Source organism: Carex rostrata, chromosome 9, assembly GCF_964058835.1.
Source record: "Carex rostrata chromosome 9, lpCarRost1.2, whole genome shotgun sequence".
NCBI classification, from domain to species: Eukaryota; Viridiplantae; Streptophyta; class Magnoliopsida; order Poales; family Cyperaceae; genus Carex; species Carex rostrata.
Genome location: NC_135926.1, coordinates 11696596 through 11724371, shown reverse-complemented (window position 1 = coordinate 11724371; position 27776 = coordinate 11696596). Strand labels below are relative to the sequence as shown.

The 27776-nt window shown below is 36.5% G+C and overlaps 3 protein-coding genes across 4 annotated transcripts; 2 read left to right on the top strand and 1 right to left on the bottom strand.

The window, feature by feature from the left end:
• The first annotated feature begins 1819 nt into the window (after window positions 1-1819).
• Window positions 1820-6835, top strand: LOC144558977 (Protein kinase superfamily protein). Its single transcript, XM_078307864.1, has 6 exons — window positions 1820-2440; window positions 3663-3952; window positions 4839-4974; window positions 5448-5706; window positions 5979-6111; window positions 6419-6835. The coding sequence occupies exons 1-6, from the start codon at window positions 2293-2295 to the stop codon at window positions 6653-6655; spliced, it is 1203 nt and encodes a 400-aa protein (XP_078163990.1). The 5' UTR covers window positions 1820-2292; the 3' UTR covers window positions 6656-6835.
• Window positions 6836-7512: 677 nt separating this feature from the next.
• On the bottom strand, window positions 7513-13101 carry LOC144558972 (P-loop containing nucleoside triphosphate hydrolases superfamily protein). Of its 2 annotated transcripts, none has more exons than XR_013513068.1 (7): window positions 12176-13097; window positions 11653-11964; window positions 10994-11280; window positions 9493-10524; window positions 8966-9220; window positions 8657-8814; window positions 7513-8031 (listed from the first exon to the last, which is right to left on the bottom strand). XR_013513068.1 is itself a non-coding variant. In XM_078307861.1 (7 exons), the coding sequence occupies exons 1-7, from the start codon at window positions 12930-12932 to the stop codon at window positions 7756-7758; spliced, it is 2991 nt and encodes a 996-aa protein (XP_078163987.1). In that variant the 5' UTR covers window positions 12933-13101; the 3' UTR covers window positions 7513-7755. The 2 variants fall into 2 exon arrangements, 1 of the variants encoding a protein (XP_078163987.1); XM_078307861.1 differs by having other exon boundaries at window positions 9052-9220; window positions 12176-13101.
• Window positions 13102-14580: 1479 nt separating this feature from the next.
• Window positions 14581-16029, top strand: LOC144559420 (large ribosomal subunit protein uL11y-like). Its single transcript, XM_078308439.1, has 2 exons — window positions 14581-14913; window positions 15633-16029. Exons 1-2 carry the CDS (start codon window positions 14701-14703, stop codon window positions 15918-15920), a joined length of 501 nt encoding a protein of 166 aa, XP_078164565.1. The 5' UTR covers window positions 14581-14700; the 3' UTR covers window positions 15921-16029.
• Window positions 16030-27776: the final 11747 nt, after the last annotated feature.

Below are 27776 nucleotides of genomic sequence, written 5' to 3'. Positions count from 1 at the left end.
AGCATCAAAATGCCTTTTGCACAAAGCTCTTACTTTCGCATCTCTTGCAAATAGGGATCGATATTTCTGCATTCTAAGCATGAGAACGGCTATATATATTGGCAACTCAGGGTACCTAAACAAAAATGTGCACAACTTAAAAAGAAAAAATTTGGGAACAATTCGAAATATAAGAAATGTTAGCTCTGGTACATGTGAACAGTAACTTCTCTCTTCAAGGCTTCAAGCAAGCATGTAGATCATGAAAAGTTACTGTTAAGATTACTTATGGAAAAATACTATTCAGTGCAAAGAAAAATTACTGCTCAGTTTACAAGATCTTAAAGTCCCATGTTACAGGACCAACTGAACACGAAGGATACCAATGACTGGTACCAAGCATAACAAGGACTGGTACAAACACCAATATACATGCAAAGAACTGGAATGTCTTCTATTTATGATGGAGTTTTGATTTGACCAAGAAAATTGAATACTAATTTCATTTATTTTAAAAAAAATCTTTCATTATATTACATCTTCACAAATCACACTTCATATTCTACTAGGAAAGTAAAATTACATGAATTGAAGGCATACCAGCAGTTTTGTGTGCACGAGGGTTGGAGAGGGCGGAAATAGATACCGTGTGTGAGATTAGAAGCGCTCAGTGCGATATAGGAGAGATGTTGCTGCGATGGAGGAGAGCACAAGTCAAGGACGAGATGGCCGGAAGGAGAGGTCGGAGGAGATGGAAGGGGACAACGAGTTTAGAGAAGAAAATCGCCTTTAACTTTTTATGTTTGACGATAGGGAAGAAAGGGAAATTGTTAGGGGTACTGGAGGAAAGAGGAAAGACCGAAAGAGTGTTTCTGTCAATTTAATATTTAAAATAATTAAATAAAAAATTAAATAGATAAAAGGGGACAAAATAAATTATATGAATTTTTTAATGCGATATAGGATATTATGGAATTTCTTTTATAAATCATAATTAGGAAAAATAGATTTTTATGAAATCAATATGATTATTTTATTTTTTTACAAAAATCATAAGAACCGAAATGTCATTTCGGTCCTAACCGTTTTCACAGATTTAGAGAAAAAATACGTTAAAAAATTGTAAAAATATCATAGACGGAATTGTCATTTCGGTCCAAAATTTTTTTTTGAAACTGAAATGACATTTTGATTCTTATGACATTTGTAGAAAAAAAGTAATCGTGTTGTTGATTTCATAAAAATCTTTTTTCTACTTATGGTTTATAAAAAAGAGTAAGGCTATGGTGCTATGGGTTGCATAGAGGACTACGGTGCTACGGTTTAATATTCGAGTTTTCAAAATCCTAACAGTCGATCTGAATCATTCATCTTGTTCTCCATATTAATATGTGTTTGGAGACCAAATTTTACATTTTTTGTAATTTTTTTACTATTTTTTAGATAGGTAGAAAATCAAATATCTAAATGGTGCATAATTTTTTAGATCAAGTGATTTTCTATCTATCTAAAAAAATAGTAAAATTTGGTCTCCAAACACATTAATATGGAGAACGAGATGAACGGTTCGGATCGACTATTAAAATTTAAAAAACTCAAATATTGAGCTATAACATCGTAGCCTTCTATGCAGAGATAGAATCGTTTGCTTCTCTGATGACAAAAAATTTCTGCCTCCAAATTCACTGTTAATGGACTCTCAATTTAAAAAGTAACAGTGACCGATTCCAACTACAGTGAGTGACTGAGAGAGAGTAAGATTTTCCTACACCGAGTAGCAGGTAATCTGCTTCCTTCTATCCTATCGCACCGCAGTCACTCTCTGTAAAAAGAGTTCGATATTATGTAGATTTGATGGGAATATTGATTATTTCAAAATTTTGTACGGATACATCAGAAGTTTTCCCAATAGAATAATGGCGTTGTCCTTTTGAGGCAATGGCGAGAACAGTATCCTAATACTGTGGTCCTTGTCCACGCTCTTCAGTTCACTGACTTCTCAATTCAGTCTTGCCTTTCATCACTTTCTTTTAGTATCTATTTCCCACTCTGATTAGTTAGAATTGTGGCGGGTCATTTAAATTGAAAATTAGTCAATTGATTAACCCACTACATAAAACATAAAATAGGAGAGATACAGGCGTTTCACAGTGGGGTTACATTCATGTCTCCTCAAAACCAACGCCTCCCCACTTCAAAGCTTTCCTTCTTCTACAGAAACAAAAAATAATAATCGCCATTTTTTTTTGTCTTTCCAAAGAAAGCAATAAGGGGCCAAAAATCGCGATTCTTCACCGCATTGCAGAGGAAACAATGGAGGGAGAGTACAAGAGAGAAGAGGGCGTAGCTCTACTGGTGATCGTTGTATTGGCTGCTCTTTCTCTCTCTTCTCTGTTAATCGCCTTCTCTTACTATTGCTATATAAGCAACAAGGTCTCCAAGCACCTCAAGTCCCTAAATGGTGAGGTTTAAAGGCAACAATGGGTTTTTGGGTTTTTTTGTTGAACTTTTTCTTTGAGGTTTAGACTGCTGCTGTCCTTGAACAGTTCATCCCAGTTTCTCATAGCCTCATTTACCAGTACAACTTTAGCAACTAGGTCTGACTTCTGACAAACCTAGAGTAGTATTTTACTGGTAGGACATCCTTTTTTTTTTTTTTTTTTTTTTCTCTTATGGGCTTTTCTGGGTATACTATATATTTTTTCTGATTCAGGTGGCCCGAGGTTTAAGAATTTTCTGATTTTGGATTTAGCTTTGGCTCTACTTCTACACACATTAGTTACCAGTTTGGCTTTGAGTGAAACAAGAGCAGTTGTCTTATTTAGAATAAATAATTGCAATTTTTAATTTTTAGAATAGATACCAAGCAATGTCTTTTTTTCTTTAGACAAAGTAAATGTTTCCATTCACTGACTCAGCATTTCTTCCTAGGAGCCCATTAAAATACAAGGTTTAAATTGTGATACAAAAACATATATGTTGTTTTGGAAATTAGGGCTTTTACTTCTTTTAAGATTTTTTTTTTTTTAAATTTAGTTACTAATTTATGATATTTCCACCTGGCAATTATTTATACTGGTGCGATGGACAATAACTCCTATTAAATAGCACACCAAGTCTCAAACATCAGACGGTGGATTAAATTAGGACTAATTTTAATGATTCTATTACTAAGGTAGCCCCTAAATTAACAGATAGGTTAGGTTCGAGATGCTCAATTGACTGATCCACTGTTGCTTCTGGACTAGCTTGACTTCCTTTAGGAGTTTAGTTTTGATTATTATTGCTATCCCAAATTTGTCAATGTTTAATAGAACATACTTTTTATCATAATAATCTAACCTTAAATTTTTCACAAATTAGTAAAAGCGGTTGTTGGTAATGTAAAACAATTGTTGGTTTTTTTTATTTTTTCATTTCAAGCATACAGTAAAAAGATGTTAATTTGCAGAAATCCCTTTTAAATAGATGATAAATGTTGGGGTCTTTCGTCACCCTTTTTGCCTGCCATTTTGTTGAATAAAAAATTCACTTCATAATCAAGGCTAATTCTCAGGATCAAATATACTTCTCACTAGAACCTGAATTGAAATCATCATTAGATGTGGGTACATAGTTTTGCTCATTAATGCTCCAAACCAAACCTTGCTTATCATTCTCTCATTTTCCTTTTTTTTTCAAAGGTTGGAAGAAGGAAGAAGAGGATGAAGAAAAGGGAATGCAAAAGCCAAAAGAAGCTGTTTCTGTGAGAGAGGAGCCAGCGGCTTCAGTTGCAATTACTGAGAGAGGAGGCGTGCAGCTGTTTACATATAAACAATTGCATACTGCTACAGGAGGGTTTGGTAAGGGGCAAGTGGTGGGCCGTGGGAGCTTTGGTTCAGTGTATAGGGGCGTGCTCTCTGATGGGAGGAAGATTGCTGTGAAGCTGATGGATCAGCCAGGAAAGCAGGATGAAGACGTGTTTAAGATGGAGGTTTGTTTGTTTCTCGAGTTTTTTTTTATTATTTTTCTCTTGCAATGCATCGAACAGTAATTGCAAAGAATAACTGACTGATGGACATAAAGTGTTGGTGCTTTTCATCTTCTTTTGCAGCTTTTTGTTGTTGTATTTATTGATTTGTTTTCTTTTTCTATGTTTGTTTATATTATTAAAGGGGGGGGGGGGGGAGGGGGGGGGAGGGGGATGCTCCCTGGCAAGTCTAATTTGAAATTGTGAGGGGGTGTGCTAATCTGGTGCACCAAAAAAAGAAAAGAAGAAAAAGTACATGAGAAAAATAAGAGAACAACCACAAGCAAAATTCCAATAGACACAACAATTGTAAAATTGAAAAGGCTTAGAGTATGCCATTGACATTGTAAGAAATGAATAGAAGAGTAGACAGATTAACTTGTATTACAACAAGACCAAACTAGTGTTGTCACTTGTCAAACATGACATGTACATGAAGTATGTTGTGTGACATACATTTCACATACAAATGATATTATGCAGGAAATGGAATTCTTAGTTGCTTTGTTTATTCAATGTTTTTCTCATTGGATGTTCTGACTGTGCTGATATGCATTGTTCTTGTTTTGTTTTAGTTGTGTTGCCAGGTGCTTTGGTAGACCTGTTCACGAGATCTTTCTAAAATTTACTGTCAATGGTGGAAAATATATGTTCTGATATTTGGTTCGTATTGTGCTGATAAAAGATCATTGGAAAAAAAGGAGATTATTAAAGTAACTGTGAATTTAAGCAAATCCCAGTGTTTGTGTGCTCCATTTGACACTTGGGGCAATTAAAAAAGCATTAAAAACAAAATTCTCCTTTGTTGCTTTTGCAATTTAATTTTCTTGCTTCCTTAATTAAATGATAGGTTGAAATTATTAAAAGACTCCATTCACCTTATCTTCTTGGTTTGATTGGGCATTGCTCTGAAGGTGGGCACCGCCTTTTGGTGTATGATTTCATGGCAAATGGCGGTTTACAAGAACATCTTTACCCCAACAATGGTAAGTTCCATTCTATATGTAAAATCCCAAACTTTACAAGAACATCTTTACCGCAGCTGGTGTGGAATCTGTATCCTCTCCGGTATTGCAGAGGATCACCCTCACTTTACGGTTTGGTATTCGGGCTGCAATAGGGGGCAGTATTTTTGGGCTTTGAGATTCGTGCCAAGTTAAAAAGAACGGTTCAGATCTAGTAATTGTAAATGATTCCCTTATCAGGTATTGGAGAGGATGTGAATTCGCTGGTGTGAATTGTGCTGGAGTTCGAAAAGATGAAGCTAAAACATGAGGATCGGGATAAAACTCGTTTACTTAATTACTATTAGTAGGGTACTACCGTAATATAGAATTACAAGATTGTATTAGTAAAATAAGAATTAGGACTTGCAATTTTTTACTAACTAAATTCTGTCCAGTTCAGGTTTTCCTTGAAATACCCACCAACATATAATCTAAGCTTTAATGCACTGCAGGTTCATGTGGTGGAGTTTCAAAACTGGACTGGGATACAAGGATGCAAATAGCCTTAGAAGCCGCAAAAGGGCTTGAATACCTACACGAACACGTCAGCCCCCCTGTTATACACAGAGATTTTAAGAGCAGCAATATTTTGCTGGACAATAACTTTCATGCAAAGGTATCAGATTTCGGATTGGCCAAGCTTGGAACAAATAGGGCAGGAGGTCATGTCTCAACCCGAGTTTTGGGAACGCAAGGCTATGTTGCTCCTGAGTGAGTAAACTCATTTTCTATTATTTTATTCATTTTCAAAGGGACTAGCATGAAATAACCGTTTGTGGACTTAGGTTCCTCCAGATCAGATTTTTCTATTAGATCATAGTTAGTATTTCAAACACAATTTTGTAGTGATGTCTGGTAATGGGTTGAGCTTCAAACCAAGTTTTCATTGAACTTTATTGTTCTCTACTGCTCAAAGTTAAGGCAATTGAGGCTGGTATAAACGAAACCTTAACGTGAAAATACTTGTTTACTGTTCTACATAGATATGCAATGACGGGACACTTGACGACAAAATCAGATGTATACAGCTATGGAGTTGTGCTTCTAGAGCTGCTTACAGGGAGATTTCCAGTAGACATGAAGCGACCTCCTGGTGAAGGTGTTCTTGTTACTTGGGTAAATTACTGTTCTTTTGCCATCTTTTTACCTACAAATTATAAATAAATTCAGAATTAAAAGAATGTACAGTCGATAGCTGCTATATCTCTGATATCTGTGTTACTGTTTGACAACATTTGCCCCTCTTTTTTTTTTTTTTACCTTTATGTGATAGACCCAATTGGTTATAACTTAAGGAAAATTTGATCAAATTGATTCCTTGGTAAGTTTAATCCAGTGAACTTACCATTTAGGTAATAACCAGTTTGACTGTCCTAAATCCTAATATTCGAGCTTAAATTTGTTTTCTTATCGGGAACAAAAGGCTCTGCCATTGCTGACTGACAGAGAGAAAGTAGTGCAAATAATGGACCCATCTTTGGAAGGGCAATACAGCATGAAAGATGCCGTGCAAGTTGCTGCCATCGCTGCCATGTGTGTGCAACCAGAGGCCGATTATAGACCTCTGATGGCTGATGTGGTCCAGTCGCTGGTGCCACTGGTGCCACTGGTGAAGATCCGTTCTGCATCTAAGTCTGCAAAGCCTTTAAACGGCTCGTAGAAAAAAATTGTCAGGCACCCCTCCTAAATCTTTTAATGTCGCTCAGTAACCTTAATTTCCTTGCCTATTTTTTTTTTTAATTTCTTTTGTTTTCCTTTTCTTTTTGGAAAAAGGGGGAGGGTGGATTTCCTTTCAAACAAAAGAGATTATGGAATGACATTTATTGATCTGATGTTTTAAGGTGGGGTTCCCTGGGAGAAGTCGAATTCATTACTTTTGCTTTGGGTGGGTGCTTGTGATACTTGCACTGCTTAAGCTCTGCATTAAGGAAACTTAAAAAACGACGCTCTATTTCGGGACAAGATTGACTATTTTATGGGTTTTATGCGCATCGAGTCGGGTTGGTTTATTTGTGTAGTTTTATGGTTTATACAATTGTGATGGATATTCTTAGCTGGTCCATAACCAACAAACTTTACACGTTATAAATATCATTTATAGATACTCAGGAAAAATATACGAATGTAATGTATAAACAGATTTAACAAATAAAACTGCAATAATTATTTTGATGTTTGTTAGTGGCACAATTAACTGGACATGAACAAGCAACATAAACAGCTCTCATGTAATCTTGTGAGGAGAAAACTATAAACAGTCTGAATATGCATGCATTTGATTTGGCGAGCAGTGTTATTCTCCAATTTTTATGGTTTTCTGGACATTAATTGAACCTCAATATGACTAAAGAGCTTAACTTACAAAATAAAAATCATGCAGTGTGCAAAGTAGGATGACATCGATTAACGGTTTCCATATTATATTGCCCATGCTTAAGCTCTCTGATAAGCGTGTTATATTTGCAGAATTAATAGCAGAAAGTAACGAGACATTCTCTGTAAAAGAAAAAAAAAATAGGAAAGAAGACGAAATTTATGCTTGATTTTGTACAGTCACTATGAAAAATTCACATTTTAAGCATTGCATAATAAAATGGATCAAAGTATATATCCATGCTATCTATATACATGTTGCTAATCTTCTTTCTTCCAGCTCTTTGTCATGTATGCTATTTTCATTTTTCCAGCTTTTCATTTGACCCCTATCTATCAGAATTACTGTTACATTAAAAAAAAAAAATTATCAAACCAATAGTAGAATCAATCAGAATGTGGGAAGGAGGGAAGCAATGGGGGGCTAGATCCAGGGGAACCCAAACCGAAACCGAAACCAAAAGGACCATCATTGCCCGGTTCAGCATGTTGCACCCGGCCATAGCGGCGTATGTGTCGGAGCAACCTGGCTAAGAAGGTGTTGTGGCAGATTGTGGAGCTGTCACATACCAAAGCAACATGCTTGCGGGCCCTCGTTACTGCCACATTCATTCTCCTGCTGTCACCGACAAACCCCACCGCACCTAGTGTGTTCGACCTCACCTACAAACATAGATTTATGTGGCTTATTACAACTCGAAGAAAAAAAATATGAATAAGCCAACTAAGTTTTCTGAAAACAGTGCAAGGAGTTATCTAATATATTATTAAATAAAAGTAGAAAGGAATAACTTAACAAAGATACAAAGAGTCACAAAATTAAGCTGATTTTAGTTCACAAGGTTCATCCACTAGTTGAGGCTGTTTTTAGTCTGAAAAGGTTCATCTTTTTACTGAGGCTGATTCTAGTTCAGTAGACTTCATCCTTTTACTGAAGCTCACAATTTTTCCATTTCTTTGATCTTATCTTTTTCATATTATGGCGTTGGTTTAACCCTTCCAAAATGTACATAAAACTATTGCCCTTATATTTCAAATTGTTGCTATCATCAGGAGTATAATGTACTTAGTTAATTTTTATTTTAAGATAAAATATAGAAAGCTCAAAGATGCACATCCATTTTTCATATGAAGTAGAGTAACTTTGTCATGTAAAATTGGATATTTGACTTTTTCATCAACTAAAGTTTGCTTCAGATGTAAAATATGTAGTTATGTGTGCAAACTCTAGAGCAACCAAAACAAAGAAAAACAAAAACAAATTAATGAAAGGTACAGTCATAATTACCATTGAAATGATGACTGCATCAGCCTCCCTTCCTTGGAAGCTGTCAATAGTTGATACCTCCACACGTGAAGCCTCAGGATACTCTGCCAACCTATCTCTTAATAATTGCACCTGAGCTATATATGGGGATTGCACAGCAATTGCTGTTGGAGAGACTCCTGAAAATCATACAAGACATCTTTCTGTTTTCACTAGGAACTTGTACCATGAATAACATTAATGCATAATTTTTCAAGAAAGCTATGGTACCTTACTATAACTAGGTAATCTACCATAAATGAAAATAAGAAATGGACACAAGATACTCACCAGGCCTTTTTCTTTTAAATAACATGGCATGCGTATACTGAAAAGATTAAAGATCACTGAGAGAGGGAAAAGACAGAAAGACATGCCAGAATAAAGGAGATTGAAGACATGTTGAACAACAATATCAGCTTCACCGTCATTGTAAAAAGAGCCAGTACCAGCTGGGTCCAAATGCTCCTCACAGCCAAGGGATAAGCTTCCATATGGCATTCTTGTATCCAGTAACAATAGTGGGCACTGTGTTGCCCACATGACCTACATATTTGAAAATAATCCAATTTAGAATTATAGATCAAATCGTAAACTACTTGTAAAACCCAATGCATTCAATTTTTGTTATCTGTTATGAGTGTCAAATGGAAATGATGCTCCTTATTTTTCATTTTCTTCTTTATGCTGCCCTTGTGTGCATTTAGTATTTTTTCTTGAGGACTATTTGTAAACTATTTGTGAAAGTTGACCAAAATGGCAGAATGGTGAACTGAGCTGTTTGAGGATCAAACAGAGAATGATGAGAATTAAGGTACCTTGACAAAAGGGGAATCTCGAAGAAGATGAGAGGAGACAGAGGGATGAGACTTAAGCAGCCCATCATACATCTCTTTGGAAGCCCAGCTGGCTATGGCTTCATGCATCCTGTACTGCACCATCAACCTAGTGGCGAACATCCCCTTATGTAGGGATGATGCTCTTTCTAGAAGAGATACACCAAGCCCACCTTCCATGGCCTTTCTAGACAGTATCACAGGTGCCAGCTGGCACTGATCCCCTGCTAAAATGCATCTTTTTCCTTGTAATATAGGTATCCAGCATGAGGGCTCTATTGCTTGCGCCGCTTCGTCTATTATGACCAGATCAAAGCTGCCAAGTCTACGAATCAATGGATCAGATGCACCAGTGTTGGTCGAGAGTACGACTTGTGCGCCAGACAACACCTCCTTGATGGTCTCTTTCTCTTTTCTTTTGTAACCCCTACCCAACTGCTTGAGGAGCTGACGAATGCCTGATGCTAGTGTGTCATCCCTCAAGCAAAGTCTCAAATCTTTCCTTAAATCAGACCTTTTCCTCTCGAACTCCCTCTTGAACTTGCCAAGCCTCTTGTTGACAATCTCACTTAGAGATTTTGAGGCCACTGCTGGATCAATCTTGGCAGGATTTCCCAGCCGAACAATGTTTAGTTCAGTATCTGACAGCCTCTCCACCATGTTATCAACTGCAGCATTTGTAGGAGCAGTGACGAGTACCCTTTCCCCTTGTTGAACTGCCAATACTATAAGTTGCTTAAGTAAACCGGTTTTACCAGTGCCTGGAGGCCCCTGTATAACAAGGAAGGGTCTCTTCTTATTCAATCCTAATGATAAGGATTTCAATTGTGATTCATCAAACCTTTTCTTGCCATCAAATTCCGGAACCTTCGAATCACCCCATTCAATCACACTGTTTTCTTCCAACAGTGTAATGTCTTCCTTTTCTCCAAAGAGAGTAGCAACCACATTAATTGAAGGATTCCTTTTATGCAATCCGTTCTTCTGAAGCAGCATCAATGCTTCACAGTTACGCTGCAATAACAATTTAGCAAAAATCATCAATTCTGTAATTTAGAATAGATCATTGTAGTGTATCTAATTCTACATTGAAGGAATAACGTTACAAAAAGTGGAACATGAAAAAAATGCTAGCTCTTATGGCTAATCTATTTTTCCAAGAAATGTGTCGAGTCTACAAGGAGTCGGTTACTAGTGTATGGAAACGTTTGCTCTGCTTACTGATAACTTCATCGAACTATCAAATGTTCCACTTTAAATTTATAATTGGTGTTCATCATATAGGAGGTTGCATGTACTTACTGCAATTATGGGACTTGATACAAAATTACTTTAATTACATAATTTTTTTCTTTTCTTTGGTCATCCATTTCTTCAAATTAACTAAGGTTTATTGAAGCTATATCTTAAACTCAGCCTATGTATAGCGAATTATATCTAAAAGATACTAAGACAATTTTCTGTTCACTGTTCATATTTGTACCTCATATGTAACTGCATCAGCCAATCCTTGAATATGGTCTATGCGCACAGTCTTCCCAAAGAGTTTTGAGAAGGTGGGGTCACCATGTCGAGATTCCAGAGCTACTGTTATGCTACATCCATCTTCACCAAAGTTGTAAACAAAACCTTGCAAGCTAGACGATGTAGCACCAGCATCATGCCTGTTGCATGTTCTTACACAAACCATATCTCCTGGTGAAAGGCTGGTCGGAGGCAGCTTATGTTTGTCCTCTACTCTGAACAAAACCAAATGAAGCCCTCCAAGTCCTGAACGTTTTGCAAACGTCATAAATGTTTAGTGAAAAATATATATATATATATATATATGCATTGTATGTACAAAACTAAATATTTGCCTTCTGAAATACAATTTGCAATCCTGATCTATATATCTTAAGGATGTTTGGACAAATTACCAAAGTATAATTTTCACAATTACATAGTTCCATGTAAAAGTGTATATTATGTCAAATCTTGACATATGAGAAGAAAATTTGAGGCTCCCAAAAGCTGCTCCCAGGCCAGAAGAGAAATATATGCCAGCATACAAAGCTAACTTAATGAAATGCAAATTAATTATAAAGCATAAATAATTCAATATATGTATAAAAGCTGACACAAGAAAAGTTTTGGAATCACCAGTTGAAGAACTAATGGCATTGAGATTGCAAAGTGTATCACACTGCTCTTGTTGTGCTTGCCCGTGGCTAACCAGGTACTCTGTTGGTTTTGTTGAATCTGATTTCCCGTCTGGTTTAGGAACAGCACTCAATTCTTCTTGTGTGAACTCCAGCTCGGCATCCCGCTCTATTCCCAGAAGTTCTGACATATGCTTCACAAAATCTTCAATTTTGGTCTGTATTGCTTTGACCTTGTCCATCTCTATCCCAAGAACACTATGTGTTGGTTTAGGTACCTGAACCACTGTTCGGACTACAGCTCGATGCTGTGCTGCATGAAAAATTTCATAACAAAGTTCAGGAAAAGGAATTTAAATTCTCAAAGATAAACAGCTCCCCATGTCAAAAGGATCACCGGCTCAATATAAACACAAATAAACAGCAATTGACAACCTACATCTGTAGAGATATCGGTCAACCATAATTTGAATGTACTCTGCAAAGGAGAAAAATTTGCATGCCATTAAGGGGATCATAGTTACCTGATTTGGCAAATTCTTTGAGAAGCTTCCAGGACTCTGTGGATTTCCAGTCACTGACGACAGCCTGCTCCTGTAGATCGAGAAGTACTGTGCTCAGCTCCCTCTGGAAATGGTCAAATAGTGTTGGGTAATGCGTGCATGCCTTGAAGCAAAGTGCCTCAAGCCCCTTAGGCATCGGTACCGCATTCAGGTATGGCTGTGCCTGAATCACAAAGGCCAAGTCCTCCATGGTCACTGTTGCAACCCCATGCCCATTACCATTCGGTACTGGCTCCATGCCCAAGCGGACACGGAGCTCAGCGAACTCACCTTCCAACTCAGCTGAGGCAAAATCGGTCGCCATGGAGCGCATCCCCTGGCTGATCCAATGGACCACACATTTCCCCAATTCCTTCTTTCCCAAAGGGTTGCCGTTTTGGTACACGGTCTCGACTCTGATGGATGCCTCCTTGACCGATGGAATGCACTCTCTGGCTTTTTCCCCGACATTCACCGGCTTTTTTATCTTCTTTTTGTACTGCTTCTTTCGCTTCACTTGACTGGCACCACAGCTTGTGCTAGTTGGTAGAGAGCAGAGGGAAGATTGTTTTTTGTAGTGCAACAGAGGTAGGTGCCTCAAGGAAGAAGAAGAGGAGCTGAGTTGGCTATGCTTTTGGAGAAAAGGGGAGGAGGAAATGGGGATTTGCCATGGTCGTGGCCTTGTCGCTCCTACTGACACAGCAGAGGAGCCGCACAAGAGACACACGACTGCTTCCATCTCTTCTCTCCCCTATCTCTCTTTGAATCAGTCGTATTTATTGTCTAATTTAACTTTCCGAAAAATGGTGGGGAAGAGCGGGAAAAATAGAGGCGAGGGAACTTACGTTACGTCTCTCTTTTTTTTTTTGTGTCAAAAGTTTTTCAGATTTTCTGGTTCGATTTTTGTAGGCCTGAGATATTTGTTTGTAAATATTTCAATAATTCAATCCATAGGGATCTATTGGTCCACGTCAGTTTAACAGTGTTTCTGAGATGATCTGGCCACGTGGACGCTTCTCAACCAGTTGGACGGATCCAAGGAAGGTGTGGCTCTTTCTTCGCCAATCGCTAGTTGACACTGGGTTGTGAGTCTGTGACTGTGAAGAAGTGAGAGACGCGGGTGTCGTAGCGAATTCAGATCCTCCCCGGTACCGTAATAGGAAATCTTTTAGAATTACTAGATCTGAACCGTTCTTTTTAACTTGACACGAATCTCAAAGCCAACTAATACTGCCCTGAGCTAGCGAGAATCTCAAAGCGACTGAGAGTTAATATCAAACCGTAAAATGAAGGGAATCTTTTACAGTACTGGAGAGGACACTTGCCCGTGTCGTAGCTCCGTTGGTGGGGCCTCGAAGTAAATACCGTGTCCGTGAGCATAATTTTTGTGGAAAGTTCTATGCAGATACTTAACATGGTTAATTGGTTATTGGCTTATTGCATATGCGACAAAACGGTAGCTATGGAGCCCTAGGCCCCTAGTCATGATAATTAGCATAGTAATAATATTCACATCTTATTCACGGATAATTAGTGAATAAAATATTTTTTAGGAATTTTTAAATTCAACGCTGAATTATTTGATTGATCGAATTTTTACCGAATTATTTGCAAATAAAACGTGAAAAAAAATTCAACTTTTTTTTTCTCTCCTGTGGAATCAAATAATTTCCAAATTATTTTTGAATTACAATTTTTTGATCCTGCTGAATCAAATCTGAACAAAAGAACAAAGCTAGCATGTACTGTTTTTACCAAAAAAATTTGATGAGTAGTGGGACTAATGCTCCGTTCTGGTCCAGATTATACGTTTTGCCGCACTATCTTTGGAGCAAATTTTGCTGCTATATTCAACTCTATGTTTTATTTCTCGACAAATTCGTTGTAGTATTTTGGTTTGTAACTACATGCAGTGAATTTAAAATTTTAAAACCAACAGAGTAAAAAGAGGCATCACTGAAAGCTGTACAAACAATAGAATATAAATGCAGAGAACTATTCTCACCTTTAGTTTCGTTGTTTCTTTCTCCTTTTAGTTTGTTTCTTCTCTTTTCCATTTCTATGTTCATCAACACCTCCTCCATTTTACTCCTTTCTATTTTTTAAATTATTTTTATTAACTTTCTTAACGAATTGCGGAAGTTTGGTTTAAATTATAATTATTATTAATTTAAATATCATAATTAAAATAATAAAAATAATATATATAACAGCCTTAAGAAAATGAAGACAATGCAGCCTTGGATTGTAATTTGTAAATTTGAGAATTTAGTACCACTGACCCGAAGCATGCGACTGATCAATGATAGCAATGCAGCCTTTTAAACCCACGGCCCATTTTCAACCCCTATGAGCCATTAAAATTTAGGCCCAATAATAAACCCACTTTGAAAATCCTTCTCAACCCTAACCCCTTGCTCGCTTTAATACCTCAACGCCTTCTTCTTCCAGTTCCTCTCCGCCGCCAAACCAGAGTCCCTCTAACCGATCTCAATCTAGCGGCCATCATGCCTCCTAAGCTCGACCCAAGCCAGGTAGTGGATGTATTCGTCAGGGTCACCGGAGGTGAAGTAGGTGCTGCGTCTTCTCTCGCGCCGAAGATCGGACCGCTCGGTCTATCTCCAAAGAAGATCGGTGAGGATATCGCCAAGGAGACGGCGAAAGATTGGAAGGGTTTACGTGTCACCGTCAAGCTCACCGTCCAGAACCGTCAGGCTAAGGTACATGATCTCAATGCATTTTTCTTTGTTTACATTTTGATTCTGTGGTACTGGTACGTGGACTGTTGTCAAATGTGGTACCGGAGCACATAAGAAAATTATCTTCTACCTATATTGTAGTCTTGTGAATTTGAGTTTAGGCACTGAAAATTGAGGCATTCTAATAGGATAAACACAGTGATGGGAGAATTGGAAATTTACCTTCATAAATCAAGAATGTAATTCCCGTGAATTGTATTCAGAAACTTCAATCAGCTGTAATGAAGTGCGATTGCATTGACCTGATGGTTGGGTCAACACACCCTCTGGGTTGGGTCATGTTTTGTTATTTTTTATACAGGAAAAAAAATGACAGGGGTAGAGTAAAAAAAGCTCGAGTCAGCTCTTGAACTATTTAGGTGTACTCAAGCAGGCTCATTAGGGATCACAGATTTCCCAATGTACCATTGATCTACTGGTTATTTTAGACAGGTCCCAAAGGTTGAGTCGGTTATACCTGCTTCTATATCTTCTCTGTAATGTCATTTCACAAAGCCCTCTGTTTCATCCATAATATGCCACACAATCAACAGAGCACACTGTATGCACACTGTAATTAATTATCTAGGGATCATGATATGTAAAAATTGCCTGATATACGTTTGCTTTTCTCCCATCCATCTCCATTAATTATTTGATTGATAGATCAATCCACTAATCACTATAATAATTCCAAAAAGGTAACTGTGGTCCCCTCTGCGGCTGCACTGGTTATCAAGGCCCTTAAGGAGCCAGAGAGAGACAGGAAAAAGACCAAGAACATCAAGCACAATGGCAACATCTCCCTTGATGATGTCATTGAGATTGCACGCATCATGCGGGTGCGCTCCATGGCCAAGGACCTTACCGGTACTGTCCTGGAAATCCTAGGCACTTGTGTGTCTGTTGGTTGCACCGTTGATGGAAAAGATCCCAAGGACCTCCAAACTGAGATCTCTGAGGGTGAGGTTGATGTACCATCTGCTTGAGTGTTTTTGTTTTCTTTGTTATTTTTTGTTAGATTAATTTGACAGGGTTTATTGTTGAACGAGAGATCTGTAGTTTTTTTGGCTCATAAAATTTTGATGATACTTTGTTTCCTTGCATGAGATCGGAATAGGGGTGCAAACGGATCGATGGATTGCAGAGGGGTAAAACCATATCCATATCTGCTTTTATTTTTCGGATACGGATATAGATTGAATATTAAATGGATATGGATATGGATATTCGCTTTTTATAATAGTGAATAACATAATTTTTTTCATAATATATATTAAACTGCATAGTATGCATCTACTATTCGGATACTGATAATTAAAATTTAAAATCATATTTGTATTTGTATTTGCACAGATATTTGGATATTCGTATCTAATTTTTTAATATGGATTTGGTCAATGTTATATGTAGTAAATTAAAGTATAGGTCGATATTATATGTAGTATGGGGCTATGGGCCGATATTATCGTAGCATCTAAAGCTTGAAGATTGAGTGCTTCAAAAATATGAGCTATTGTTGTTCAACGTGTTGTCTGAAATTTTAGAATAAAGTAAATTAGTGGCTGCATGTATTAGGTATGAGCTATTGTTTCTCTAACCACGTTCGAACTTGGGAAATAAATCTGCCTTTATTCCAAAGGGATCACAGGACCCTTTATGCTGATTCCAACTATTGATCTTTATCGAGATTCGGACTCACGTGTTACGGAATGGGATGGTTATAGTACGGAATTGCACGACACGTGCGTTGATTATATGTCGTGACTCACGTGTCTCGTGCTGTTATCATCTTTAGAAAATTTGATACGGCACGACATATCATGCGAAAAACCTAGTCATAACACGGCACGTGGTCACGCAAGTTGTGTAATTATGACCATTAGATTTTTATCAAATATTAAATCTTGAATAAAACAATAATTACGTAAATCATGTATAAGCATAGTGCAGTTTCTTACAATTTTAGGCTTCTTCATGTACTAGACAAACCAGTTTTGACATAAACAATGGGCACCTGTTAGTGGAATCAGGAAAAGAGAAAAACAGCTAGTTTGTATTCATCTTCATTATTTTAATTTTAATGGAATAGGAGTATTGTTATGACACAGGATTCCCTCAGAGTTGTTTCTATATGCCTAAATTAAGGATATATTAAGAATAAAGTAAATTAATGGCTTCATGTAAATATATATATAATTGCCTTGGTAGAAACCAATCAGCGCCGCCACTAAACGACAACTTTGAAAAAACAATATCAGTCTTACAGATAAGAATGAATGCATGCTAACAGAAATGAAAAAAAATACATCTCCATTCCATTATTAAGCACGTTGGGTGTCCGATTCGCCAATGACTACGATTGAAAGATGAAACTTCGGATTTAATCTCAGCCTTCCAATTATATAATTTGTCTTATTTTAATTAAATGCATCTGTTTTATATATAGAAGTTTAAATTTAGTTAAAAAACATACTCACTACATGTGCTGCCACACGATATATTACATTTAAAATTGAATAGATTCTGAAATTTAGCGATATATTTCTCTGTTTTCTTATTTCTTTGTTTCCATATTTCTCCTCTTTAATTAAGTAGACTCCACCTTTCATTTTCTTATTTCTTTGTTTTCTTACTTCTTATTCGTTTCTATATGGATCACAATGGAAAACAATATTTTTTTTATTTTTTTATTTCTCTTTCTTTGTTTCTATACATATCATTGTGGGAAATTTAGAATATATTTTCAATATATAATATACCAATGTGTGTGTGTGTGTGTGTGTATATATTATAAATTGGAAACAAAGAAGAAGAATAATATAAATTGGACATGTGTGTATAGATATATTTTTCTTATAATATGTTTGTGTGTGTATTTATGTTTTTTGATGTCATATTATATTTCGATGTTGAATTGTTGTACGATACTTGATATTAGATTCGAATCGAGCTATTATTTGATATCATTGGTACTTAAAAATAAAGAATTATCACATCATCAAATTATTATTAGAGATAACAATTCAAGTTAATTAAAAATACATAATCATATAAATTATCTACTAACATGTCTCTTAATTTTTGGATAATTATTATTTTCATTGATATATTAAATTTCTTTTTTCTTATAATATATCCCTGTTGCAACACACGGGCACGATACTAGTACTATATAAAATGTGACACCTGGTCTGACACTAACTAGTTTTACATTCTAAATGGAGTTAAGCAACAAAATTTATTTACATTAATATACTGATTAACTCTATCTGGAGGTGGGGAAGATATATATATATATATATATATATATATATATATATATATATATATATATATATATATATATATATATGAGTTGGTTACGATGTTACGCATAGTATAGAGGGCCTACGTGTAATGGCTCAATACTCAAAATTTTAAAATCCTAATGGTCAATTCGAACCATTCAACATGATCTTCATATAAATATATACTTGCAAATCACTTGATCTGAATAGAATGTAGTTTCATTTCCTATTATCTTTTCATGCTTAGCGCCCTCTACCTCGTTTTCATCTTGTATGTACAATATACCCCAGGGAGCTCTTAGTGAGATTTCGGATGCACCGTGAGCTAGCAATTTTTTTTATTGATAAGCTAGCAAATTAACCCAGCACAGTACGTAGTGTGTAGTGCTTCTTTGTAGATGTGCGTCAATGAGAATTGTATATGAACAACCTTGTATTATCTCTTTCTTTTCATCTTGAATAATATATATGCATGGGACCCAACTAGTAATCGTCTGTTCGAGAAAATTAAGAGACTATTAAATTAATGGGATCCAAAATCTCATTTCACATAGGGATGTTAATGGATACGATACGCATAATATGGAAGTATTTTTATATTCATATCAATTAAAAAATAATTTTAATCATGCGAAGTAGCGAATAAGGAGGTTGCAAGTTGCTGAAAATGAAAGCTTTAATATATCACAGCAATGGTTGGAATTAATTTGCTATGGTTTATGGAACCCAGCATTATTAACACTACCACAATTCACATCGATCGTATTATAGATTTAAGCTAGCTAATTATTTCAATACTTGAAACATTTTGGGAACATGGAGCCATGAAGGAATAATGTGTTGTTTTTAGCATTGTTGTGTATTCCCATTTTTCCTCCGAATATTCAAATTTATAGTTATTAAATATTAATGTATTATTTGTAATGTTTCCTTTGACAGTATTTCTGTCTCAATCAACCTCCAATTAATTTAGAAATTGTTGTTGCACCTGCAATACGTACGTACGTACATACATACATACATATATACATACATACACATAAATACATACACACACACACTAATTGGTTCACTTAAGGAATATATAATCTAATATAGAAATCATTCTGCACTATATATATTGTCCAGGAGTGCATGTCCTTGTTTCAAATTATTTATAGATCTATTATTCTTGAAAAAAATTACACAAGGACGGTACAACGCTGCTTATGGGAAATGAGGAATAATATGTCTGGCTGTTATATACTATTAATTAAAAATGTAATTTAGTTTAGTTAAAAGATCAAAGCTTCTTCTGATGAATGATATTGGTATTAAAGATTTATCAGAAAATGTGCCAGTAGAAGTGACTCATTCGCTAGAAATACTCTATATATAGTGGATGACTTACTGGTTAATTGATTCACATGCATATCTCAACAACACTTACATGTTATTTGAATAGAACTTTCCATTCAAAGCTTGCAATAGTAAATTAAGGATCAAAATTCAAAATGACACTGATACAGGTTATGATAGTTAGATACTAAAATGCGAGCTATAAACTAATATTTTTGCTGTTAGATTTATCTGCATGCCAGCATGATCAAAGACTGCACACATTGCAAAATAATATGCTCTGCAACTAATAAAGATACAAAAATCGTACATCTCAAACATGGTATTAATAAAGACAACACCATCTGTCAAATAGTTGGAATCAGTTAGGACTTAGGAGCTTAAATTATATTATGGAGGGCTGGAGGTTGCATATAATTAGCATCCTTGCAACTTAGGGGGTGAAAATGGAGCGGATAGTGGTAAAATCATATTCATATTTTTTTTCTTTTTTTTTTAAATTTTTTTTCGGATACGGATACGGAGCGGATATCAGATGGATACGAGTACGAGTTCGGATCAGATTGGATATTTATCAAAATAATATAAAAAAATATGAAAAAAATATTAAAGTTCATAATATTTATCTAATTACAATGGTGAATAACATATTTTTTTCATAATATATATTAAAATATATGGTATATATCTACTATTCGGATATATACAATTGAAATGTAAAACCATATCAATATTCTTATGATCTTATCCACACGGATATTCGGATATCGGATGTCCACATCTAAGTTTTCAAATACAGATTGGATATTATCCATATTGTTTTCACCCCTATTGCAACTGCATGTGTTTATATATCTCGTTGTGAATATTCAGTGATTTAATTCGTCATGGGGTAAATTTCTTCTCTTAATTAATCACATGACAAAAGAATATAAATAATTTGATTGGTGGTGAGGAATAAACTTATATTAGTATGGTACTTTGAACCTTCTATTTTAATCCCAATTAACACAAAACACTGGAAGCATGGTCCTTAGATATTTAGATTTCATGTTATATGACAACGATTCACATAATTTATACTTAATTAGTCTCAAAAGCAGATAGAAGGCTATGAACTACTGTTTAGTGATGGCATGTATATATCGCAGTAACAATATTTCTTAGATTATGATTCCATATCTTTTTATTTTTATTTTATAAGTATCACACTATTTTAGGAGTGTCAATTAATGGCACCTTTTTAATCGTTTAACCGACCTATATCGTATTTAATAAAGCAGGTATGAGAAATATTATTTTTCGTTAACTCATTGAATATGTGTAAAGATTTTTTTCATTAGCTAAATAAGAAAAAATATAGATAACGGCTATTTCGTACTCTTTATCATTTAAAGTAATTATAAACAATAAAAATTATATATAAATGTATGTCTAATTAATTACAGATCATGTAAAAACATGAAACACACAGCGAAGAGAGCATGATAACTATTGTTTGATTGGCGCAGGCGTGATTTAGCTTCTATATAATTGCGCATCTTTAGTTTATTCATTAAATCTTGGTAGCACCAAAGAAGAATAGACCAGAACAGGAGAACAAGCAAATTACCGATGAATAAATTAATCAGATTCATTTTAATTTTTAAGTTTTAGATATTGTATATTTTTTTTTCTTTCTTCTTCGTTCTTATTATCTTTTTCTCAATCATAAAAATGGATGGTAATTTGATGACCTATTTGTAAATAATAATAAAACTAACTATTATATATATTACTATTATTTGTTATTCGTTCATTTGGTAATTATTATTTCAGCCCATTTGTGAAATAACATGTACTCTCTCTTAAAATTCTACATATATATCAAATATTCATATCCTATATGACATATTAATGTCCAATCCTATCCATATTGATTGTTATTAATTAGATATAAAATTAATAGTATATAATACATAATTATTTTACATATAATTTCAACATTGAAGTAATGATCTGTCACACCCCCGGACAACCCGCCGCGCATTTATGCGCTAGGCGTTAAGCACATCACATACATCATCAATAAAAACATTCAACAAGCCACTTTATTTAAAAATAAATGGAGTTCACAAACAAACAGAAAAGGGACAATATGTCAGACATGGCTAGTTAAACAGTCACTGCCATGTCCACACAATATATTGTTCATACAAATATAAAATAAACAGAGAGTGGCTATCTTAACAACTTCCGCTAATTTCCTCACCCGCGGCCTTCCTCCATGCTTTCTTCTTCGTTTCCTGGAACCCACATAACAGGTGGTACGGTGAGAGATCGAACTAACTCTCAGTGCGGGATTTAGTTCCAGCCCGGTGCTTTTACAAATCAATGCATTTAATTCCCCAAATAACATAAAAAGAAGGTTTTTCAATTTTTTTCCCCATGTCCCTATCAATTCGGATATGCAAATCACTTTAAAATAACCAGTTTTTATTCCCGCCCCTTTTTAACTCATTTCAAAAGGTTTTAAAATTCCACACTCTGGGAATCCATGCCCGTACATGAAAACCCGGCGAATCGCCACGCAAGGACGACCCGATTATCACACTCTAGATGGGCCATTTCGGGGACCCATCCGGCGAACCGCCGCGAATTTGGCGACCCGTTCTGTTCTGTTCTGTTCTGTTCTGTTCTGTTCTGTCCTGTTCACACACTGGGCTGCCACACATGGACAGCCCGCTTTTCAAAAACACATGCAGAGCCGCCTCACACGGACGGCCCCAATTTAAAACGATTCATTCAAGTTCCCCATTCTCAAATTCACAATTCAATTCCTATCAATTCAATTTCATGCATCAAGAGTTCCTATCATGCAATTCTACACAAATTCAAACGATTGTTCGACATTCACAACATGCAGTTTATCCACCAGATTAAGAAAAAGGACTACTTACCTCAATCCATGCATTTTTTTGTATTATTTGTAAAAAGACCAGGAACCCGCACCTGTATTTTCAGTGCCTTCGTTTGAGCGGTTGTCAGGATCTCGCGTATTCTCAGCGTCTCCTAAATTCACGCGGTTTGCTCCTAAGTTTTAAACGCTTAATTAACTTCTTATTTCTTTTTAAATCCAAAGAATTTATACATAATTAAAACCCTTAATTCAGTTTCCCCCACAATTCAATTTGGTATTATTAAATTGGTATTAACCTTGATCCTCGTACTAATTTGATTGACTTTAAAGAGGGAAGGGGTTCGGTTCGGATATTGGGTTATTGGGTTTAGGTTTTGGTTTCCTTACCCCGTATATTAAATCGGCGGTTCCGCTTGCCGGTAAGCGGGCCGGGGGTTAGAGGGGGGCGGCCCCCCTTACAGGGGTCTTAGGGGGCTTGCCCCCTGAAGAAAATTTTGGTTCATAGGATCACATTCTAGGGTTAATGGGTTTCGGGTCTAGGGTTAATGGGTTCGGGTCTAGGGTTAATGGGTTCGGGTCTAGGGTTTGGGTTCGGGTCTAGGGCTGTGGTTCGGCCAGCAGGGGTCCGGCTAGGGTAGTGGCCGGCGGCAGCGGCAAGGGGAAGAAGAGAGAGAGGGAGGGGTTCGGCCAGGGGGCTGTCGGCCTAGGGGGCTGGCGGCCTTGGGGTTGCTCGGGTCAGCGGCCAAGGGTGGCGCTCGGGTCAGCGGGTCAGCAGCCAAGGGAGAGAAGGGGGGCGGCAGCACAAGGGAGAACAAGAGAGAGGGAGGGCCGGCGGCATCCAAAAAGAGATGGGGGGGGGGGGCGGCCAAGAAGAGAGAAAGAGAAAGAGAAAGACTTATAGGAATAATTGAAAAGGAAACAATTGGGAATGAGAAGAGAGGAGAGACTTTGGTTGGTTATATTATTGGATGTGGGCTAAACTTAGGATTGCATATTTCTAATTTGGGCTTACTAATTGGGCTAAGAAATGCATAATTAAAATTTATATGCAGAATTTAGATATAACTTTCATGTAAATTAATAAAACGTTTTGCTATTTATTTTCTGAACTATATATATTATTCTTATTTTTATTTTGATTCAAATTGGATTCTAAATTTAAAATATACCCGAATTCAGAAGCGTTACATGATCCAACAAACTTGTCAACACACTCATTGTATTAAATTGTGCATCCTTTCCAGGCTTCAAGAATGATAAAATTGGTTCGGATCATGTCTTGGGTAAATTCAGTGTCAAAATTTACCCTTAAAGTTAGCCCTCGAGTTTAATTAGATTGACAATTTTCCTTAATTTACAGCTTTTATTTTGTTCGCCAGTTCCAATAATTCTTTATTTAGTTATATGTTTGGTGGACTTAAATATATATTGTCAGCGGAAAAAAAAATATTTGGACTATTTTTTTTTCCGAGTCCTGACCAGTTCCCTTCTCACGGTCAGCCATCACTGGAAGGACTTCAAACAATGCTCTGCTACCAATTTTGATGCTGCTTAGAGGCAACCTGAGTTTGCACAGAGACAATAAACTCAAGTAGTAAAGGTTAGAAAAATTTTTGGGCTAAAGTGGTAAGATGTGCCGTTTACTTACAAAATTGATGTCTAACAACAAATTTGAAGAATATAACCCCACAAGAAGTATGGTGTGGTGTCAAGCCATCAATGGCTCATTTGAAGGTGTTTGATCAGAAGTGTAGCTTATGCTCACATTCCGAATCAAAAGCGTACAAAACTTGACGATAAAAGCAAACACTACTAGAATCTGATTTTTTTACATGACAAGGAAAATGGCTTTTTGCAAGGAGATACGCTTGCAACAAGTCCAAAAAGGCTATTTTCAAGGAGATACGGTTGCAAATGTACTCTTGGAACTGCATTCGTCACAAATACTCAGTATTTGCAAGGCCTCCCTTGAAAATACGCTGATTTGACCTTTTGCAAGAGATTTGCCTTGCAACAACTACGCATGAAAATACTTTCAGAGTTGGCCCAGTTTGGAGTATTTGCCAGGGAAGCGAAGGGGGGTCCCACCTGACTATTTGCAAGCGTGGAAAACGTGGGTCCTACTTGACTATATGCAAGGCTAACACAAGTGGGTCCCACCTGACTATTAGCAAGACTAGTGGACGTGGGTCCCACTTGACTATTAGCAAGGCAAGGTAACGTGGGTCCCACATGACTATTAGCATGGGAGATGATTATCTTTTTACATGGTTGATTATTTTCAAGGATATGATTTAAATTTATTGCATGCAGTTCAGTTCACACTATTTGCGTGGAAGTAGCAATGGATATATTAACAAGAAGTAGCTGTAAATTATTATGCTCCAATTCTACCACCCTCTCCCTGTACCAATCTGGTACCAGCCCAGTGCTGTTTTACAATTCCCAGTCCCATTCATCAAGATTTACATAAAACACAATGAGAAATGTGTAGAAAGTAACTTACCACCCTCTCCCTGTACCAATCTGGTACCAGCCCAGTGCTGTTTTACATTTTCCAGTCCCATTCATCAAGATTTACATAAAACACAATGAGAAATGTGTAGAAAGTAACTTACCACCCTCTCCATGTACCAATCTGGTACCAGCCCAGTGCTGTTTTACAATTCCCAGTCTCATTCATCAAGATTTACATAAAACACAATGAGAAATGTGTAGAAAGTAACTTATAAGCATTGAACCATAGTATAATCATCTTACATAATACCAGATCTTAAAAGTAATAAAACAACATAGCCAATAAAGACTTATACTTTTAAATATACCCAAAATGTACCCACCTATCAAGCATTTACAAAAAGAAATCATCCCCATGAGTTAACAATGTATACCCAAAATGTACCCACCTGTCAAGCATTCACAAAAAGAAATCGTCCCCATGAGTTAACAACGTATACCCAAAATATCACCAAAAGACTTTAACCAAAATACAGACAACCCAACTAGAACCTGCTTGTTCATGTCCTTGTTTGATTGGCCATCCAAGTGTTCATTGCGGCATCATGCACTGCAAACTCCACTCCATTTTGAGAACTCAGCAGTGCTTGGAAAGGCCCTTCCATATTTGGTTGTAAAGGACCAGCAACATCCTATGTAGACCAAATAATACTGTTAAAAACAATAATTATGTAGTTGAAGCATGTCAGAAATTTGTTATTATTGATCATACAGTATTATTACCCATTAATGTTGAACCCAATTGTGTTGAACAACTGATTATAACAATTGTACACTTGACTAATTATATGTTCTTTTCATAAGAATTTAATTATTCAACATACGTAGACTAGAAGTACTTACCTGATTGAATTCCATATTCCCTAGTATACCATCTTGGGGTATTTCGGGGCTGCTATATGGAACCTAAGTTTAACATGTGAAAAAACCAAGGTTAGTATTGGCTGTTGTTATTGAAGCATTCATCTCAAGTGTGTACATGTGAAAATCTGTGAACACAACAACCCATTAATTTTAAAATCCCAACATAACCCCGAATTTGCTAAGACTAACTTCTGGAGGAGGCAGTTGATGCCCAACCATTTTGAATAATTGGGAGAACATTAATTGATTTTGTGCTTGCTCTCTTTTCATCTCAGCTAACTCCCCGGTGATACGGCCCTCACGTTCTTGCACGATCGCTAATACTTCTGCCCTAGAGAAGTTCTCCTGCTCCCCAATATTTGTCAACCCAGTTATAGAAGAGGCTATGTGGCTCGACCTTTCTCGGGTGGCTGCTGTTTTCACCTTCTGTTGAAGCAAGCTTCCAAAGCCTAAGACGCGGCCATGGCTTGGTCCACCAAGAGCTGTCAGAAATAAGGTGCTGTCATCCAATCCAGAATTTGCATGATCAGCCCTCATTTCCTTGACCTTCCTCTATTAGATAATTAAAAGAATGAGAAATGTGTATCATAGTGGAATTAGAGAAGTAAACTAATTTCATGAATAGGCGGAAAAGAGGGCAAAGGCACTATAGCCAAACCACATCTTCATGAAAAAATGGAGAAGGGCTGCACTGCCAACACAAGAGGCAAGCCAACTGTCCAATTTTCTTCTCAGGAATGGGACTGTGGGTTTGGTACCTACGTTACTGACTGGGGGTGTGGTACCTATTTTAGGTACCGATACTTGATCATTTACAAATCTTTTGGTACTTGGTTACCATTGTACTTATAAAATAAAAATGTACACTAGTAAAATTAAACTTACATAAACTTCCTCTTTTCTCGTGCTTGTGAATTGCAAGGAGTTGATGTCATACTCGTGAACCTGCTCACTTGTCTTGTCGGCTGTTGGATTCACCCCCCCATTACCATCACTGTTTTCATTAATTGCAATCGAACTATTCTCGGACGCTTTTATTTGGGCGATAACTGGTGATACTCCATTCTCTCTTGCACAGTGCATATGGATGTAAAGGTCCTCCATGGTTGGCTCCTTGCCATTATTCAAGTTTGTCTCCAGATGTAACGCAATAATGACAATTAAAGGTTAGATTAGTGGTTAATGTTGAAATAGAGGTAATATTGAAACATAAGTATTAGGAAGTCTACCAGCATCCGAAAATGTTGGTGAGCACTAGCTGATCCAGCGTAGTGGGAGACTGGATTTCCATCGTTCTTGCGGTTTATTTGGTTTTGTTTACTGACCATTTGCCAATCTTCTGTGAAGAATATATCGCAAAGACCTCGCCAATGTTTCGGGGTCGTACACCAATGCGGCACATCGGCCTTCCATGCGGCAAGGTTCCATTTATATTTTGTGATGCGATTCTTCCTTGCTGTACTCAGCTCTGTACAATACCTTTTTCCTGCTATGGCCTCAAGCACTTCACGACAACGGTCAGGATCTTCATCTTTTGCATATCTATATCTCTCATACACATCCAAAAATTAGGGAGTTAACATCCAATTATACCTGTACAATATTTAGTTAAATCCTACAAGATACATTTACTGCAAGACATATTTAAATCATGGATATATAATGCAAGGTCATCAGTTCATCATTTTCTGTCCTTTGTTTGTGAATTATATTCTTAGCATTTGGCTGCAATAATTTTGGATTTCTTTTCATGAAAAGGTTCATTTGGACTTGAATTACTTGTGTGATTTAATTGGTGATTTTATAGCTTCCCTACAGTGTGCTGGTAATTGGATCGATACCATGGTCCTTGTGTACCAGCAATTGAAAAGAAGAAGAAAAAAGAAAATTTCAATTTTCTAGAAAGTTGTACTTCAAATCATTTTTGCCCGAGCACT